Source organism: Lepidochelys olivacea (assembly GCF_965140295.1).
Source record: "Lepidochelys olivacea isolate rLepOli2 genome assembly, chromosome: 4".
NCBI lineage: Eukaryota > Metazoa > Chordata > Testudines > Cheloniidae > Lepidochelys > Lepidochelys olivacea.
In genome coordinates, this window is record NC_140414.1 from 102,128,229 (window position 1) to 102,144,924 (window position 16,696).

The 16,696-nt window shown below is 41.9% G+C and overlaps 1 protein-coding gene across 3 annotated transcripts in view; it reads left to right on the forward strand.

The window, feature by feature from the left end:
• The window catches only part of ATP8A1 (ATPase phospholipid transporting 8A1), a 245,376-nt gene that overhangs the window by 6,844 nt on the left and 221,836 nt on the right, over nucleotides 1-16,696 (forward strand). For all 3 annotated transcript variants that reach the window (XM_084625418.1, XM_084625417.1, XM_084625419.1), the window contains exon 2: nucleotides 8,858-8,972. In XM_084625418.1, the coding sequence (XP_084481544.1) occupies nucleotides 8,858-8,972 (115 nt within the window). The remainder of the gene's footprint in view (nucleotides 1-8,857; nucleotides 8,973-16,696) is intronic.

Sequence of the window (16,696 nt, forward strand, 5' to 3'; positions counted from 1 at the left end):
GACAGAAAATATCATTGACTCTCTATAAATCCATGGCACGCTCACATCTTGAATACTGTGTGTGGATGTGATCGCCCCATCTCAAAAGAGAGAGGTTGAAATTGGAAAAGGTTCAGAAAAGGCCAACAAAAATCATTAGGGGTATGGAACAGCTGCCATATGAGGAAAGATTAATAAGACTGGGGCTTTTCAGCTTGGAAAAGAGATGACTAAGGGGCGATATGACAGAGGTCTATGACTGGTGTGGAGAAAGTAAATAAGGAAGTGTTATTTACTTCTCATAATACAAGAACTGGGTGTCACCAAATGAAATGAATAGGTAGCAGGTTTAAAACAAACAAAAGGCAGTATTTTTTCCACACAACACACAGTCAACCTGTGGAACTCCTTGCCAAAGGATGTTGTGAAGGCCAAGACTATAACAGGGTTCAAAAAAGAACTAGATAAATTCATGGAGGATAGGTCCATCAATGGCTACTAGCCAGGATGGACAGGGATGGTGTCCCTAGCCTCTGTTTGCCAGAAGCTTGGAATGGGCGACAGGGGATGGATCACTTGATGATTACTTGTTCTGCCCATTGCCTCTGGGGCACCTGGCATTGGCCATTGTTGGAAGACAGGATACTGGGCTAGATGGACCTTTTTTCTGACCCAGTATGGCCGTTCTTATGTTGGTAAAATTTGAGACTGACAGGCTTTTGATTATTTTACAATGAATTATAAGTTTATTTAGAAATTGATTAGTAGACTGGCTTCCTATGACATTAAGTAGATTTTTATGATCCTATCATGAAAAAGGCATTCAGAAAGTGGTTTATGTTTTAGAAAAATAGTTGAGAATGACATATGAATGTCCTAGCTCATCTCAGTTTAAGATCTGTCCATAATACACAATTGTTGCAATGTGAGACAAGTTTTATATTTTTAAATCTGCAGAATAAAAAAGAAACCTCAGAAAGGTGGTAGATAAGTTTCATAAAAATCCTAGTGTGTACACAATGTGACGATCTCCCATTCAGTTATCTCGTTGCTTTCAGCCTTTTTCTTTCTGAGCTTTCCCCCCCCCCCCACCCGGCCAAATGCTTTAAAAATTCCATGGCTCACCTGTGCCTATAAAAGCCAGGGCCAGTGTTACGGGATAGGAAGCAGGGCAATTGCTTGGGGCCCTGCCACAGGAGGCCCCACAAAGCTAAGTTGCTCAGGCTTTGGTTTCAACCCTAGGTGGCGGGGCTTGGGGCCCCAGGCTTCAGTTCTGCACGGCGGGGCTTCGGCTTCCTGCCCTGGGCCCCAGTGAGTCTAATGCCAGCCTTGCTTGGAGGACCCCTAAAACCTACTTGCAGCTCCGCAGGAGGCATGGGCCCCTCCTTGAGAACTGCTGCTGTAGCTGCATCCAGGCCTATAGCTGACCATCTACATGACAGAGAACATAGAATCATAGAAGTTTAGGGTTGGAAGAGACCTCAGAAGGTCATCTAATCCAGCCCCCCTCCCCCCCCCACTCAAAGCAGGACCAACCCCAACTAAATCATCCCAGCCAGGGCTTTGCCAAGCCGGGCCTTAAAAACCTCTAAGGATGGAGAGTCCACCACCTCCCTGGGTAACCCATCCCAGTGCTTCACCACCCTCCTAGTGAAATAGCTTTTCCAACCTAGACCTCCCCCACTGCAACTTGAGACTATTGCTCCTTGTTCTGTCATCTGCCACCACTGAGAACAGCCTTGCTCCATCCTCTTTGGAACCCCCTTCAGGTAGGTGAAAGCTGCTATAAAATTCCCCCTCACTCTTCTTTTCTTCCTCTCTTCATAAGTCATGTGCCCTAGCCCCTAATAATTTTCATTGCCCTCCACTGGACTATCTCCAGTTTGTCCACATCCTTTCTGTAGTGGGGGGCCCAAAACTGGACGCAATACTCCAGATGTGGCCTCACCAGTGCCGAATAGAGGGGAATAATTACTTCTCTTGATCTGCTGGCAATGCTCCTACTAATGCAGCCCAATATGTCGCTAGCCTTCCTGGTAACAAGAGCACACTGTTGACTCATATCCAGCTTCTCGTCCACTGTAATCACCGGATCCTTTTCTGCAGAACTGCTGTTTAGCTAGTCAGTCCACAGCCTGTAGCAGCGTATGGGATTTTTCCATTCTAAGTGCAGGACTCTGCACTTGTCCTTGTTTACCTCATCAGATTTCTTTTGGCCCAATCCTCCAGTTTGTCTTGGTCACTCTGGACCCTATCCCTACCCTCCAGTGTATCTACCTCTCCCCGCAGCTTAGTGTCATCCACAAACTTGCTGAGGGTGCAATCCATCCCATCATCCAGATCATTAATGAAGATGTTGAACAAAATCAACCCCTGGGCACTCTGCTTTATACCGGCTGTCAACTAGACATTGAGCTGTTGATCACTACCCGTTGAGCCTGATGATCTAGCCAGCTTTCTAGCCACTGTACAGTCCATTCATCCAATACATACTTCTTTAACTTACTGGCAAGAATACTGTGGAAGACTGTATCAAGAACTTTGCTAAAGTCAACGTATATCATGTCCACTGCTTTCCCCATATCCACGAAGCCAGTCATCTCTTCATAGGGTAATCAGGTTGGTCAGGCATGACTTGCCGTTGGTGAATCCATGTTGACTGTTCCTGATTACCTTCCTCTCCTCCAAGTGCTTCAAAAAGGATTCCTTGAGGTCCTCCATTATTTTTCCGGGGACTGAGGTGAGGCTGACCGGTCTGTAGTTTCCCAGATTCTCTTTCTTCCCTTTTTTAAAGATGGGCACTATATTTGCCTTTTTCCAGTCATCAGGGACTTCTCCTGATCACCACGAGTTTTCAAAGATAATGGCCAGTGGCTCTGCAATCACATCAGCCAACTCCCTCAGCACCCTTGGATGCATTAGATCCGGCCCCATGGACTTGTGCATATCCAGCTTTTCTAATTAGTTCTTAACCTGTTCTTTCACGACTGAGGGCTGCTCACTTCCTCCCCATACTGTGCTGCCCAGTGTAGCAGTCTGGGAGCTGACCTTGTCTGTGAAAACCGAGGCAAAAAAAGCATTGAGTACTTCAGCTTTTTCCACATCATCTGTCACTAGGTTGCCTCCCCCTTCAGTAAGGGTCCCACACTTTCCCCAAACCACCTTCTTGTTGCTATCATACCTGTAGAAACCTTTCACATCCCTTGCTAGCTGCAACTCCAATTGTGCTTTGGCCTTCCTGATTACAGCCCTGCATGCTTAAACAATATTTTTATACCCCTCCCTAGTCATCTACCCAAGTTTCCACTTCTTGTAAGCTTCTGTTTTGTGTTTAAGCTCACCAAAGATTTTTCTGTTAAGCCAAACTGGTTGCCTACCATATTTGCTATTCTTTCTGCACATCGGGATGGTTTGTTCCTGTGCCCTCACTAAGGCTTCTTTAAAATACAGCCAGCTCTCCTGGACTCCTTTTCCCCACATATTAGCCTCCCAGAGGATCCTGTCCATCACTTCCCTGAGGGAGTCAAAGTCTGCTTTTCTGAAGTCGAGGGTCCGTATTGTGCTGCTCTCCTTTCTTTCTTTTGTCGGGATCCTGAACTCCACCATTTCATGGTCATCTTAATTTAAACAAGTTTGTAATAGTTGGATTTGTTGCAGGATGGTACTCAACTTTTTTTGTATGAAGAAAATTTGTAAAACTGTCTGAGTTACAGGTAATTTAAAATTACCTTAGTTATGCAGTAGCAACTCTGTAGTGAAGGTTTCATTATAAACCATATTTATTTAATATAACCATATTTTCATTATAAACCATATTTTTTCCTCTTCTTATAACTTTTTGCTTTGAAATTATTTTTAACTAAAAGAAATTTCAGAGTACATTATAGGCTTTTTTTAAACTTATTGAAAGCAATTTAGTCCAACTTAAATTACGGCTGCCTAAATGTAAACTGAAGTGTTAATCAGTGTCAGACTTTATTTGGGAGAAGTCCCTCTAGCTAAAAGAAAATCACATTGATTATGATATTTCAAACTTTGCATGTGGATAAACACCATTTAAAAACTAGGGCATAGGTAGATAGTCACCTTTAAGATATTTATTTAAAAAATGTGTTTGCTTGCTATGACATTGTGTGTTTTATGAAGTCTGCATGGTAGCATGATCTCATTGTAAAGCTTAGGCAGACCTCAAAGAGAACAAATGGTGGAGAGATAGAGAAAACCCTGTTTAACTGCTAAAATTTTCATGGCAGTGCAAGACATTTGGAGCTGTCTGAGGAGAGGAGCTGGTGGCATTGCAGAACTCAAACTCTGCAGGACATTGTGAAATAGGCTCTAAACTTGGTGAGCTCCTAATGTCTACATTTTAAGGAAAGGTGTGGGAATGAGCTGTAGCTAGTGGAAAGTAGGCTAGTGGGTATTTTGAAGATCTCCTAAACTTCTGTTTGGGGCCCTTTTTCATTAAAAAATAAAAAGGGAAAATTAACCAATAAAATGTATTTCCTTTAAGTTTAACTATGATATATGGAAATTAACATAAGGGGAGGTAGATAAATATTCAAATATCATTCCAATTTCTTAGTCTCTTAAATGAACATAGATGTGGAAAATATCATATTGCACATTTCAGAATCAGCCTTTGTACTGTCCCTCTGACTTGTTGTTGACCGAAGGCTCATATCATGTCTGGAATTTACGACATTTTTGAAATCATTCTAAATTAAAATAATACATTCTGCAGATACATCAGCTCTTTCCTGTATTGCTCGTTAGAGTATTGTACTGGCTCGGTATGATAACAGGTTCCTCTGAAATGAGCAGCTGATATTTGTACAATAGAGTTGAAAAAAGTGGATATATAGTCTGTATCTGACTTGCACTGGGATGGTCAATAGGGACAGTATAAATGGTATTGTACAGTCAGAGAGAATAAAGTACTTTGGACTTTCTACCACACAAGTAAATGAGTGAATGGTCCTGTTTCTGGAGTGCATATGGGGTAAAATTCCGTAAGGCATAAGCATTGTGTTGGCCCTCTACAAAGAGGTAAATTTCATCCATGAAGATTAAGATAAACTGGCCAACAGGAAATTTAGACTAGAAATTAGACAAAGGTTTCTAACCATCAGAGGAGTGAAGTTTTGGAATAGCCTTCCAAGGGAAGCAGTGGAGGCAAAAGATCTATCTGGCTTTAAGATTAAACTCGATAAGCTTATGGAGGAGATGGCATGATGGGATAACGTGGTTTTGGTAACTAAATATTCATGGTAAATAGGCCCAATGGCCTGTGATGGGATATTAGATGGGGTGGGATCTTAGTTACCCAGGAAAGAATTTTCTGTAGTATCTGGCTGATGAATCTTGCCCATATGCTCAGGGTTTAGCTGATTGCCATATTTGGGGTCGGGAAGGAATTTTCCTCCAGGGCAGATTGGAAGAGGCCCTGGAGGTTTTTCGCCTTCCTCTGTAGCATGGGGCACGGGTCACTTGCTGGAGGATTCTCTGCTCCTTGAAGTCTTTAAACTACGATTTGAGGACTTCAATAGCACAGATATAGGTGTGAGGTTTTTTGCAGGAGTGGTGGGTGAAATTCTGTGGCCTGCGTTGTGCAGGAGGTCGGACTAGATGATCATAATGGTCCCTTCTGATCTAAATATCTATGAAAGATATGAAGTGTGGTATCTTGACCATAGCAGGAAGTTGACATGCGCAAGGGTTAAGCTGCTGGACTGCATTTGGTGGTTAAATTTATGACACAAGATGCTGGTGTCTGTGGCGCATAATGGGCAGGTGGATTGGAGAATGATCTGTATTGATAGGTGACTGTCAAGTATCAAGGCATGGGCAGTTATACCTTGTGGTCAGAGCAGTGGCGGTCAGGCCTAGTGGTTTGAGCTGGAGTCAGGGACCAGGAGCCAAGCCAAGGGTTGGGGTCAGAGCCAGAGTCGGGAGCAAGCAGGGAAGCAGGGCTGGAGCAGGATAGGAATGAGGCTTAGAACAAGGCTGGAACAAGGCAGGTACAGGAGTGATCACAGCTGTGGGCATACGCATTGAGCAGCCATCAACCTGCCATTGTTGCTGAGCTTAAATGCAGACCTGTTTGCCTGACAGTGATGGTTTATGGTATATGTAGTTCATGCTAGAAATATATTACACACAAAGAACTAGAACATTTTTTATAAGTGTTTAGGTGTATCTGGGGTTCCAACCCGCTGATGACCGATGTGGATGCCATACAATGGAACTTGTTTTTTCAGTTTACTTTTTAAAACCTAGGTAATTACACACACAGAAACTACATTAAAAGAGCATTATTAATAGATACTTATAGATTCAGTCACTTGTCTTACCTTTTCTTTTTTTAAACTACATAGATCCAGAAGGGACTATTTTAATCATCTAGTCTGACCTCCTCCAGAAACACAGGCCAAAGAACTTCAGCTGGTAATAATTTTACTTCCACTAACATAACTACCCCAGGATCTCTTGAACTGTAAGTCAAAGGCATACCCTAAGGCCACCAGGCTACCCGAGGCTTCTTGAGTTTGTAAGGCAAATCTTCCATAACTCATTTTATTCTAGTAGGTCTTTTCTGAACCTTTTCCAAATTAGCAATGTTCTTTTAAAAATGTGGACATGAAAACTGGACACAGTATTACAGTAATGGACTAACTAACCCAGTTTATCATGCAACCTGGATCATTCTGTAGAACTTGCCTATCCTTACAATTATTTTCCACTCCACCAACCACTGTGTCTTCTGCCATTTTACAAGCACTTCTTGAGGGATAATTAACAATGGAAATTCCACAATGCCTTTTGATGTCATTTTTCAGAATAGAATCTAATTTAAATTTAATAATTTGTTGTTATTACTATTATCCTGTCTCCACTGTGTGCTGTGGAAACTTCAGCTGCAGGTTTCCTCAGAGCTACTGAGCAGAACTTCAAGCATTTACTGCCAAAACACTGAACTGTATGGTGATAATGTATACCATTCACTGACAAGAAGGTGGAGCTCATTGGTATGGATTAATGTATTTGAAATTAAAAACATTAACAGGTGGTAATATACATCTAGTATATTTTAGGTAATATTTGTGTAAAGCCATTTTATAATTCTAGTAAAACATAATGAAGCATACATTATGCTGGATTATCATTGTTTCTTGATGCTTTATCCCCTTATTCATGCCTAATAATGCTCCCTCTGTGTCTTATTGCTTAATTATCACCACTCAATTGCTGAATTAATCTGCAATTAGTATGCAGTGGTTTAGGGGATATAGGTATATGTGTGTGTGTATGTATGTATAGATGATAAAGATACAGATATCATTGCAAGAGTGACAGATAACTATCTTTACATCAGCTGTACTGCCAAAATTCTTTCACGTCTTTTTTTCTTTAACCAGAAATCTCTTACTTGTACCCTGGAATCAGAAAGCATGGTTTGTGGCAAATTGCTTTGATCTAATCGTCTCTTTTGGGTGCTAAGAGAGATGTAGATTAAGAGCTCAACTGCTAATAAATTTTAATTACACAGATATGTAAACACTAAATTATAAATGAGTTTGTCTAGAGCAAGATCACTATGCTATTAACTTTTTGTTCTTTTGATGAAGCAAATTGGTCAGGGTGCAGTGAAAAAGAAAAACCGGCTTGTAGCAGCTTAAAAAGCTCATGTGGAAAGCTGTTGTAGAGTAGAAAGAATGTGATCAGTATAACTAGAGGTATGTAGTGATGTGCGTTCTGAGGTTTTATTATTAATTTACTAGTAAAGAAGGCAATTCCATCATTTTTATTGTTTATGGCTGTAGGTTAGTTAGGGCTTGTCTACACTTACCGGAGGATCGACACTGCGGTGATGGATGCATTGGCGTTCAATTTAGTGGGTTTAATGAAGACCTGCTAAATCGACCGCCAATCACTCACCTGTTGACTCCTGTACTCCACATGATCAAGAAAAGTAAGGGGAGTTGATGTCTCTTAGTGTGGACTCCGCGGTAAGTAGATCTAAGCTAAGTCGATTTGAGTTACGTTATTTACGTCATTCAAATTGTGTAGTTTAGATAAACTTTTCCCTTTAGTGTAGACAAGGCCTTAGGCTAGTCTTCCTCGTTTGTTCAGTTGAGGCACTTGATATCCGACTAGATTTTTTTTTTCTGTTAGGATATTTTCACCATCAACCCTAGAAAGATATATTTAGCAAAGATTAACCAAAATATTTCTTCGCTGGTGTACTATTATTAATAATAATGATATTATATTATGTTCTGTAACTTTGTAAAGCTCCAAACATTTCAGAAAGCCACATGGTTGTTGCACCAAATAATTTACAGTCTGCAAATTAGGCAAAGATAGCCTATGAACATAGGCAGAGGATGGAGAATTAGTATATATTAAAAGGATGTAGTTATAATATTCCCTTTTACACTTTAGAGTTCAATTTTACATTCAGTGACAATGTAATGGTTAATGTAACAAGGAAGAAGAGCTTTGAAATTGATATGTGGAATGATTTAGTATTTGTGCACAATATACAAGTTTAACCTTAATTCTGAATGTTCTCTGTTTACAGTGCTTGATTTGGGGATAATTACAACATCTCTGTAATATATTTTGCCCTGAATACTGATAGGTACTTTCAGACTTAACTCAAATTTAACATAGATTTTTGTCTGGGATTTTTTTATAAGGTATGAATTTTTAATGAGTGAATGCTAAACAAGAAACCCAAAGAGAGCCAAGGGGTATACCTTTTTTGTCTTTAAAACATTATTTTACATTAATAAGTAAAAGTGTATTTTCATTTAGTCATCTAATAAGCAGATACTCAACTGACAAAATATAATTAAAATTATTTTATATTTTAAAGGCTACGGGAAGACGGATGATGTTTCAGAGAAAACTTCACTTGCTGATCAAGAGGAAGGGAGAACTGTATTCATCAATCAGCCTCAGTTGACCAAATTCTGCAATAATCATGTCAGGTATTATGTTTTTATAATGTTTAGTGTTAATAAATATTAAAAATATGTATGTAGTGCCATAACTTTGCATGTTACTTTACAAAGACTAAGTAAAGACAGTGTTCCTGGCCCAGTTAACAAGTTTAAACAGAAAATGGACATAACATATACAGAAAAAAGTAGAGAAGACACAGACTCACAATCAGGCTTCTTTGTTTTAGTGAATTTTGGGTTATGCCTGCAAAGGTGTGATTGCAAACCTGTTGATGTACTTGAGCTAGCTTTGATATAGCTCGCTCAAGTAACAATAGCACTAAAGACGAGGCACCATGACCTTGGGTCCGTACTTCAGCGGCGAGCCTGTGCTACAATGACTTCACTGCTATTGTTACTTGAGCAAGCTAGATTAAAGCTAGCTCAGGTATGTCTACGCGTGCTGCAGTCACACCGCTGATTGCAGTTTAGACTGCCTTAGTTTCTGACGTTTTTAAATACCTAATGATATGAAAAGTGGATTTTCAGGAGACATCTGAAAGAGTGAATATTCTTGAAGGGGGATTTATTTCAGCCTGTATGGAATATCATGAAAAAGTCATGAAGGATAGAATGGGAGGATACAAAGAGAGTAACGAGGTAAAAACTGGGTACAGCACATTATTTGGAAACTACTTAGAGAAGTACTTTGGCTATAGAATCAAAAGTCTTTTCTCAAACTTTCACTTTGAATTTACAATGCAGTGAAAATGTTTGAAAGAGCAGAGAAGCATTCTGCATACTATTGTTATTTGCGGTGTACCTAAAAAGAATGCTGTGGCTACACGGTAGTCCAAAACTTTTGGTTTGTTCTCAGACTACAGACTAGAAATCTGCATTGTAACAAAATAACTATTGGATATTTGCACACAAGTGACCACACTGATCTCTAGCTTCAGTACTGTCACAGGGAATAGCATTTTAAACTGGAGTAGAATTTACTCACACCAAAATACGTAACAAGTGGCATGTTTTGTTGTCCCCATGCCTTGTTGTCCCATTGTATAGATGTGTGGGGTAATGAAAGTAATGCTAGGTATGCGTCGGGCAAACTACGGCATGTGGGCACATCCGGCCCGCGGGACCGTCCTGCCTGGTCCTTAAGCTCCTGGCCGGGGAGGCTAGTCCCTGGCCCCTCCCCTGCTGTCCCCGCTCCCCCGTAGCTATGCCGCTGCGCGGACAGTGTGGCTTGTGCCCACCCACCTCCCAGGCTTTCCAGTAAGCCAGTCCTGCTGCTCTGAGCGGCATGGTAAGGAGGCGGGGAGCGGGGGGGGGGTTGGATAAAGGACAGGAGGTCCCGGGGGGCAGTCAGAGGACAGGGAGCAGTTGGATGGGGCAGTCAGGGGACGGGGAGCAGGGTGGAGGTTTGGGGAGGACGGTCAGGGGATGGGGAACGGGGGAGTTGAATAGGCATGGGAGTCCTGGGGGGCCTGTCAGGAAGCGGGGGTGTGGATGGGGTTGGGGCAGTCAGGGGACAGGGAGCAAAGGGGGTTGGATAAAGGGAGGGTGTCGGGGGGGGGTGCGGTTAGGGGCGGGGGGTCCCAGGAGGGGGCAGTCAGGGGACAAGGAGCAGGGGGGGTTGGATGGGGAAGGGGTTTTGAGGGGGGCAGTCAGGGTGCGGGAAGTGGGAGGGGGCTTATAAGGGACGGGGGCCAGGCTGTATGGGGAGGCACAGCCTTCCCTACCTGGCTCTCCAGACACTTTTGCAACCCCAATATGGTCCTTGGGCCAAAAAGTTTGCCCACCCCTGTTTTACAGTAGCAGGGTGTCCTGGCCCTTTAAGGTAAGCTTTCGGCCCAGTCTGATGCTGTTCTTTGTTCAGCCCATAACAAGGGAATTTGGGAAAAACAGTTCTCAGGACTGAGAGGAATTAGAGGCTGTTTCAGCAAGGAATGTTTGGCAGAAGGAATATAGACAGGCCCATGCACTGGGAGACTGAGATCTGGAGGAAGCAGGAGCTGTTTGTTTATCTTTCCACAGAAGTGGTTGTTGACGAAGTCAGATGACTAAGAGGAAGGAATTCCATGGAGGGGTGAAAATTGGATTATTGTAGGATCTTGGTTTCTTTTTTTTTTTAATGTTTGTTAGGATCCCTAAGAGCAGGGGAAATACTGGGAAAAGGTGAAGGAATGGTGCTTGTGTAATCTTTGGGTGGGCTAGAGTTCACTTCATTGCCCTTCCCGAGTGCCTTACAAAACCCCAGCTCCCATATAAAAGTAGTTGGAGATCCAGAGTTCAGTCTCTTAAGGATTTTCAGCAAGGATTGCACGGTGTCAACCTCCCCCCATTCATGTCCTAAAAGAAACTAACAAAATTAATTATTTGTTTCTTTATTATAAGATTTTATAAAGTTATTTAATCTAATTTTACAGCATAACATGGCTATTTTATAATCCACAGACATTATCTTCACAGTTATACATAAACATAAATAAAGAAAACAAATTAAAATCTGAACAGTTCAGTCCCCACAGAAACACAGTGAAAAGAAACTGAGAGTTCCCAAAAGCTTAGGTTTAGTTCACCTAAGTCTCAGTTAGTCTTTGATCACCAAATCTATACAGTTTGCTGAGTCCGAAACAACATCTTCCCTCCACTTGCTTGTAGGAATCTTTAGTTGGAATTCATGCAGACACTTCCTCTGCTGAAATCACTGCTAGCCAGTTAGCTAACTGATTAACCAATTACTCAGTTACGTCACAAGTGTATAGATTTAAATAAAACCCTGCTGCAAAATGCTTCAGTTAGGGACAACAGCCTGCTTTCTGCTCCTAGGCTCAGCTTCTCCCAACTCAGACAGGACACGCATGTCCTTTATAAAAGCAGCTGCCCTGACTGTTTGCCCTCATGGAGTCTGACCCCAGGAACAGGGAAACTATTGGACCGTATCCAAAAGTACCACACCCAATTCCAGAAGCTTCTGGATGTGGACTGCATGACGCTCAGTGTGTGAGAGTTTTTGGCTAGCTGTATTCCAGGACTGCTCTCCACCATTATCATCAGTGTGCTGCAACTGGTCAGAAGAGCCACCTGCTTCCTGGAAACTCTGCAGCAACTGGCTTCTTTATGCATCTTTGGTTTTTGTGCTTGTGAATAAAAGCTGCTTTGAAAATGTCAAAAAAAACACACCAAAAAACAAAAGACCCAGACACAACTCAAGCCTACCTCCCCCATGGGTCTCGTAAAGAGATATCTCCCTATTAGGCACATGGGTTACACTTGGACAAACAATCAGGCTTCATGCCTGTCAGGAGCTTCCATTATAGGGTGAGCGAAAACTCCTCTTCACATACATGCAGTTACAAAGAGGGAGTTGGATATGGACCTCAAATGGAAAGGCTGTGACTCAGGCAAAATTGGGAGGAGTTTGTTTGCTTACATTGGATGTTATTGTTTGGTAATGTGTTTGGTTGGTTGACATTGTGTTGGTTTTTTGTTTGGTTTTTTTTGGGGGGTGGGATATTCATTACTCTGAAAGAGGTGAATTTTGGTATGATCAGAAAGCTAAACCAACATAGCAGGAGAATAAAACTGAAAGTGGTGGCTGTGTTACCAAGGTCACCAGGAAAGCCCCTATTATAATCACACATCATGTGATACAGAGGATCAAGATTTCCATCCCTCAGTTGGAATATCAGCTACTTTACTCTTGTCGCCAACCAGTTTGCTGTTTGCCTTCCTTGCAGGTGGTCAGGCTGCTGACTCTGCACCTCTAATTTATCGTACACCTTATTTTCATTTTTGTACAGTGTTTTAACTTCTAATTTACTTTTTTCATATGGTAAAAAAATTTTCATGGACAGGAAATAGAGAGAGAGAGCTGCAGATGCACTACTTGTGCTTCCAAAGCAGGCTGTTCATGCTCTTTATGAAAGCATACTGTGACCTACTCAACTCTCACAATGCAGGGGCTTCCAGCACAGCATAATGGGACAGCTCAGCACTTCCAGTACTTGATATAGTAGCAGAACTTCTGGTTCTTCTTCAAGTAGTGTCCCAAAGGATGCTCCACTTTAGGTGCACGTGTGCCCCATGCGCCTTTGATCGGAGATTTGCATTAGCAGTGTCCATTCAGCCTGTGCATGTGCTGCTGACTACTTTGTGCTTTGCATCAAAGCTATATTGGGCTGCATAGGCAAACTGTCCTCAGTTCCTTCTTGACTGCCTTGGCCTGAAACAGAGCTTAGCATGTGTGCATTATCTATCTAGATAAGACTAAATCCATTTTGTAAATCTTTTAGACTGTTAATTTCATTTGCGGACAGATCTAAACAGTCTGCTATTTTTACTCAAAGACTATCAAAATGTATGTCAGAGTGTATTCTAGCTTGTTACAGTGCTGCCAGCATTCCACCCCCTGTTGGTCTGTCAGCTCACTTGACAAGGTCTCAATCTGCATCTATGCCTGTAGTTAAAAACGTCCCAGTATCTGATATCTGCAGAGCTGCTACATGGTCTTCTGTACAGATCTTTTCCAGACACTATGCTTTAGTCTGTGCCACTAGATCTGATGCGGCAGTTGGCATTGTAGTTCTTTTCTATGTGCTGGTATTGATTCCGAAGCTCCCTCCTCCCTATCGAGATAATGCTCAGGAGTCACCTGAAATGGAGCACCCATAGGACACTAGTCGAAGAAGAAAGAGAGGTTACTCACCCTGTGCTGTAACTGTGATTCTTCGAGATGTGTCCCTCCATGGGTGCTCCACTACCTGCCATCCTTTCCTCTGCTTCAGAGTTTCCTTCTGAGACTCAGTGGTGGAGAAAAAACTGAGGGTGGTTCGCACTCGCAGCCTGATATAACCTTGGGGCAGGGCATGAGATTGTCAGCGGGGTATGCATGGTCAAACAGACACTGCTAATGAACATCTCCAATGAAAGGGGTGTGGCATGCACATGCACCTGAAGTGGAGCACCCATAGGAGTGCACATCTCGAAGAACCACAGTTATTGCACAGGGTGAGTAACCTCTTTCTCTCATGTTCTCTGATGGGTACAGAATTCCTGACGAGCCCATTTTTGTGCTTAACGTGATAACTCCTGCATGGTGATGGCTAAGCCCGACATCCTCAGAAATGGAGCCTTGCAGAAGCAGTTTTTTGTTGAAAGTAGCTCTGCAAGATTCACAGATAGTGTATTTGGAACTTAGGTCTTCACTGAACAAGATTTGACACTTCCACATCGTTCCTTCTTTTAATACAGAAGTTCCAATGTTTTCCAGCAGTCATTAGCCTCTTTTCATCTTCCTTAATGGCTTGAGGAAGATGAGCTAGATTTTTATGAACCAGAAGCAGAATCCTTTGTGACATCTACTGGGGTTTATTTTGAAGACTGGACCTAACACACTAAGTATGTGGCCAGTACCATGAAAATTCAGTCTCTTGAAGAACTGTGGATTCATGCCGGGCTTTCCTTCCTGTCTGCTCTCGTGAAATAGATCCAATTTTGTGCCTTGAACTTCTGTGTGTGAGTACTTGTAGTTCCCAAACATATATGGAATGTGCTATGAATGTAGGCAGCAATACAGCTATCCTTTATGATGGATTGTGTGCTAGTTTTTGATATTGTTTAATTTTGTTCTTTGCGTCTTTGAGGTGATGTCTTGTTCTATTTTGAGGTTACGAGGCATAGAGTTCAACATTACCAGATGAATTAAGCTGTCCTTTGTTCTCTGTCTCAGTTTAACAGACATATACCTAAAATAATTCTGAGCAACTGTAAATCTTCTTTAACATTGACTGTTAGCAGTTCAACTGTCAGCATTTATCAGTTTTTCTTTACATAAAGCCTTTTGATGATGATTGATGTCCTCAGGGTCTTCACTATTGCTACAGATTCTGTCTGGCCAGCTTGATTAGTTCAGAGCCTGCAATTCAGATTTTATATTTTAGCATTGACCCATATATTCTGTAGGTCTCAGCTGCTGAATCCTCCATCAGACTTTCCACAGAATCCTCCATCAAGTAGTCCTCCATTACTGCAGAACTGTGCTCTAGAGTTGTCATAAATATAAAGGGAAGGGTAAACACTTTTAAATCCCTCCTGGCTGGAGGAAAAACCCTTTCACTTGTAAAGGTGTCATAAATATGAAGGGAACGGTAAACCCCTTTAAAATCCCTCCTGGCCAGAGGAAAAATCCTCCCACCTGTAAAGGGTTAAGAAGCTAAAGGTAACCTCGCTGGCACCTGACCAAAATGACCAATGAGGAGACAAGATACTTTCAAAAGCTGGGAGGAGGGAGAGAAACAAAGGGTCTGTGTCTGTCTCTATGCTGTTTTTGCCGGGGATAGACCAGGAATGGAGTCTTAGAACTTTTAGTAAGTAATCTAGCTAGGTAAGTGTTAGATTATGATTTCTTTAAATGGCTGAGAAAAGAATTGTGCTGAATAGAATGACTAGTCCTGTCTGTGTGTCTTTTTTGTAACTTAAGGTTTTGCCTAGAGAGATTCTCTATGTTTTGAATCTAATTAGCCTGTAAGTATCTACCATCCTGATTTTACAGGGGTGATTTCTTTACTTCTATTTACTTCTATTTCTATTAAAAGTCTTCTTGTAAGAAAACTGAATGCTTTTTCATTGTTCTCAGATCCAAGGGTTTGGGTCTGTGGTCACCTATGCAAATTGGTGAGGATTTTTACCAAACCTTTCCCAGGAAGTGGGGTGCAAGGGTTTGGGAGGATTTTTGGGGGAAAGACGTGTCCAAACTACGTTTCCCAGTAAACCCAGTTAGAGTTTGGTGGTGGCAGTGGATATTCCAAGGACAAAGGATAAAATTAATTTGTACCTTGGGGAAGTTTTAACCTAAGCTGGTAAAAGTAAGCTTAGGAGGTTTTCATGCAGGTCCCCACATCTGTACCCTAGAGTTCAGAGTGGGGGAGGAACCTTCACAAAAGGGTTAAGAAGCTAAGACAGCCTCACTGGCACCTGACCAAAATGACCAATGAGGAGACAAGATACTTTTAAAGCTGGAGGGGGACAGGGAACAACGGGTTCTCTCTGTCTGTGTGTTGCTTTTGCTGGGACCAGAGCAGGAATGCAGGTTAGAACTCCTGTAAAAAGTCGGTAAGCAATCTAGTTAGATATGTGTTAGATTCTGTTTTGTTTAAATGGCTGATAAAATAAGTTGTGCTGAATGGAATGTATATTCCTGGTTTTGTGTCTTTTTGTAACTTAAGGTTTTGCCTAGAGGGATTCTCTATGTTTTGAATCTGATTACCCTGTAAGGTATTTACCATTCTGATTTTACAGAGGTGATTCTTTTACTTTTTCTGTCATTAAAATTCTTCTTCTAAGAACCTGATTGCTTTTTTATTCTTAAGATCCAAGGGTTTGGATCTGTGTTCACCTACACAAATTGGTGAGGATTTTTATCAAGCCTTCCCCAGGAAAGGGGGTGTAGGGCTTGGGGGGGATATTTGGGGGGTGGGGGAGATGTTTCCAAGTGGGCTCTTTCCCGGTTATATTTGTTAGACGCTTGGTGGTGGCAGCAATAAAGTCCAGGGACAAAAGGTAAAATAGTTTGTATCTTGGGGAAGTTTTAACCTAAGCTGGTAAAAATAAGCTTGGGGGGCGCGGAGGTTCATGCAGATCCTCTCATCTGTACCCTGGAGTTCAGAGTGGGGAAGGAACCTTGACATGGTGGCAGAGTGGTGGGATTAACTTGAAATCATTTTGAGATCAATTTGAGATTTTTTTGAACCAGAAGCACAGATTTT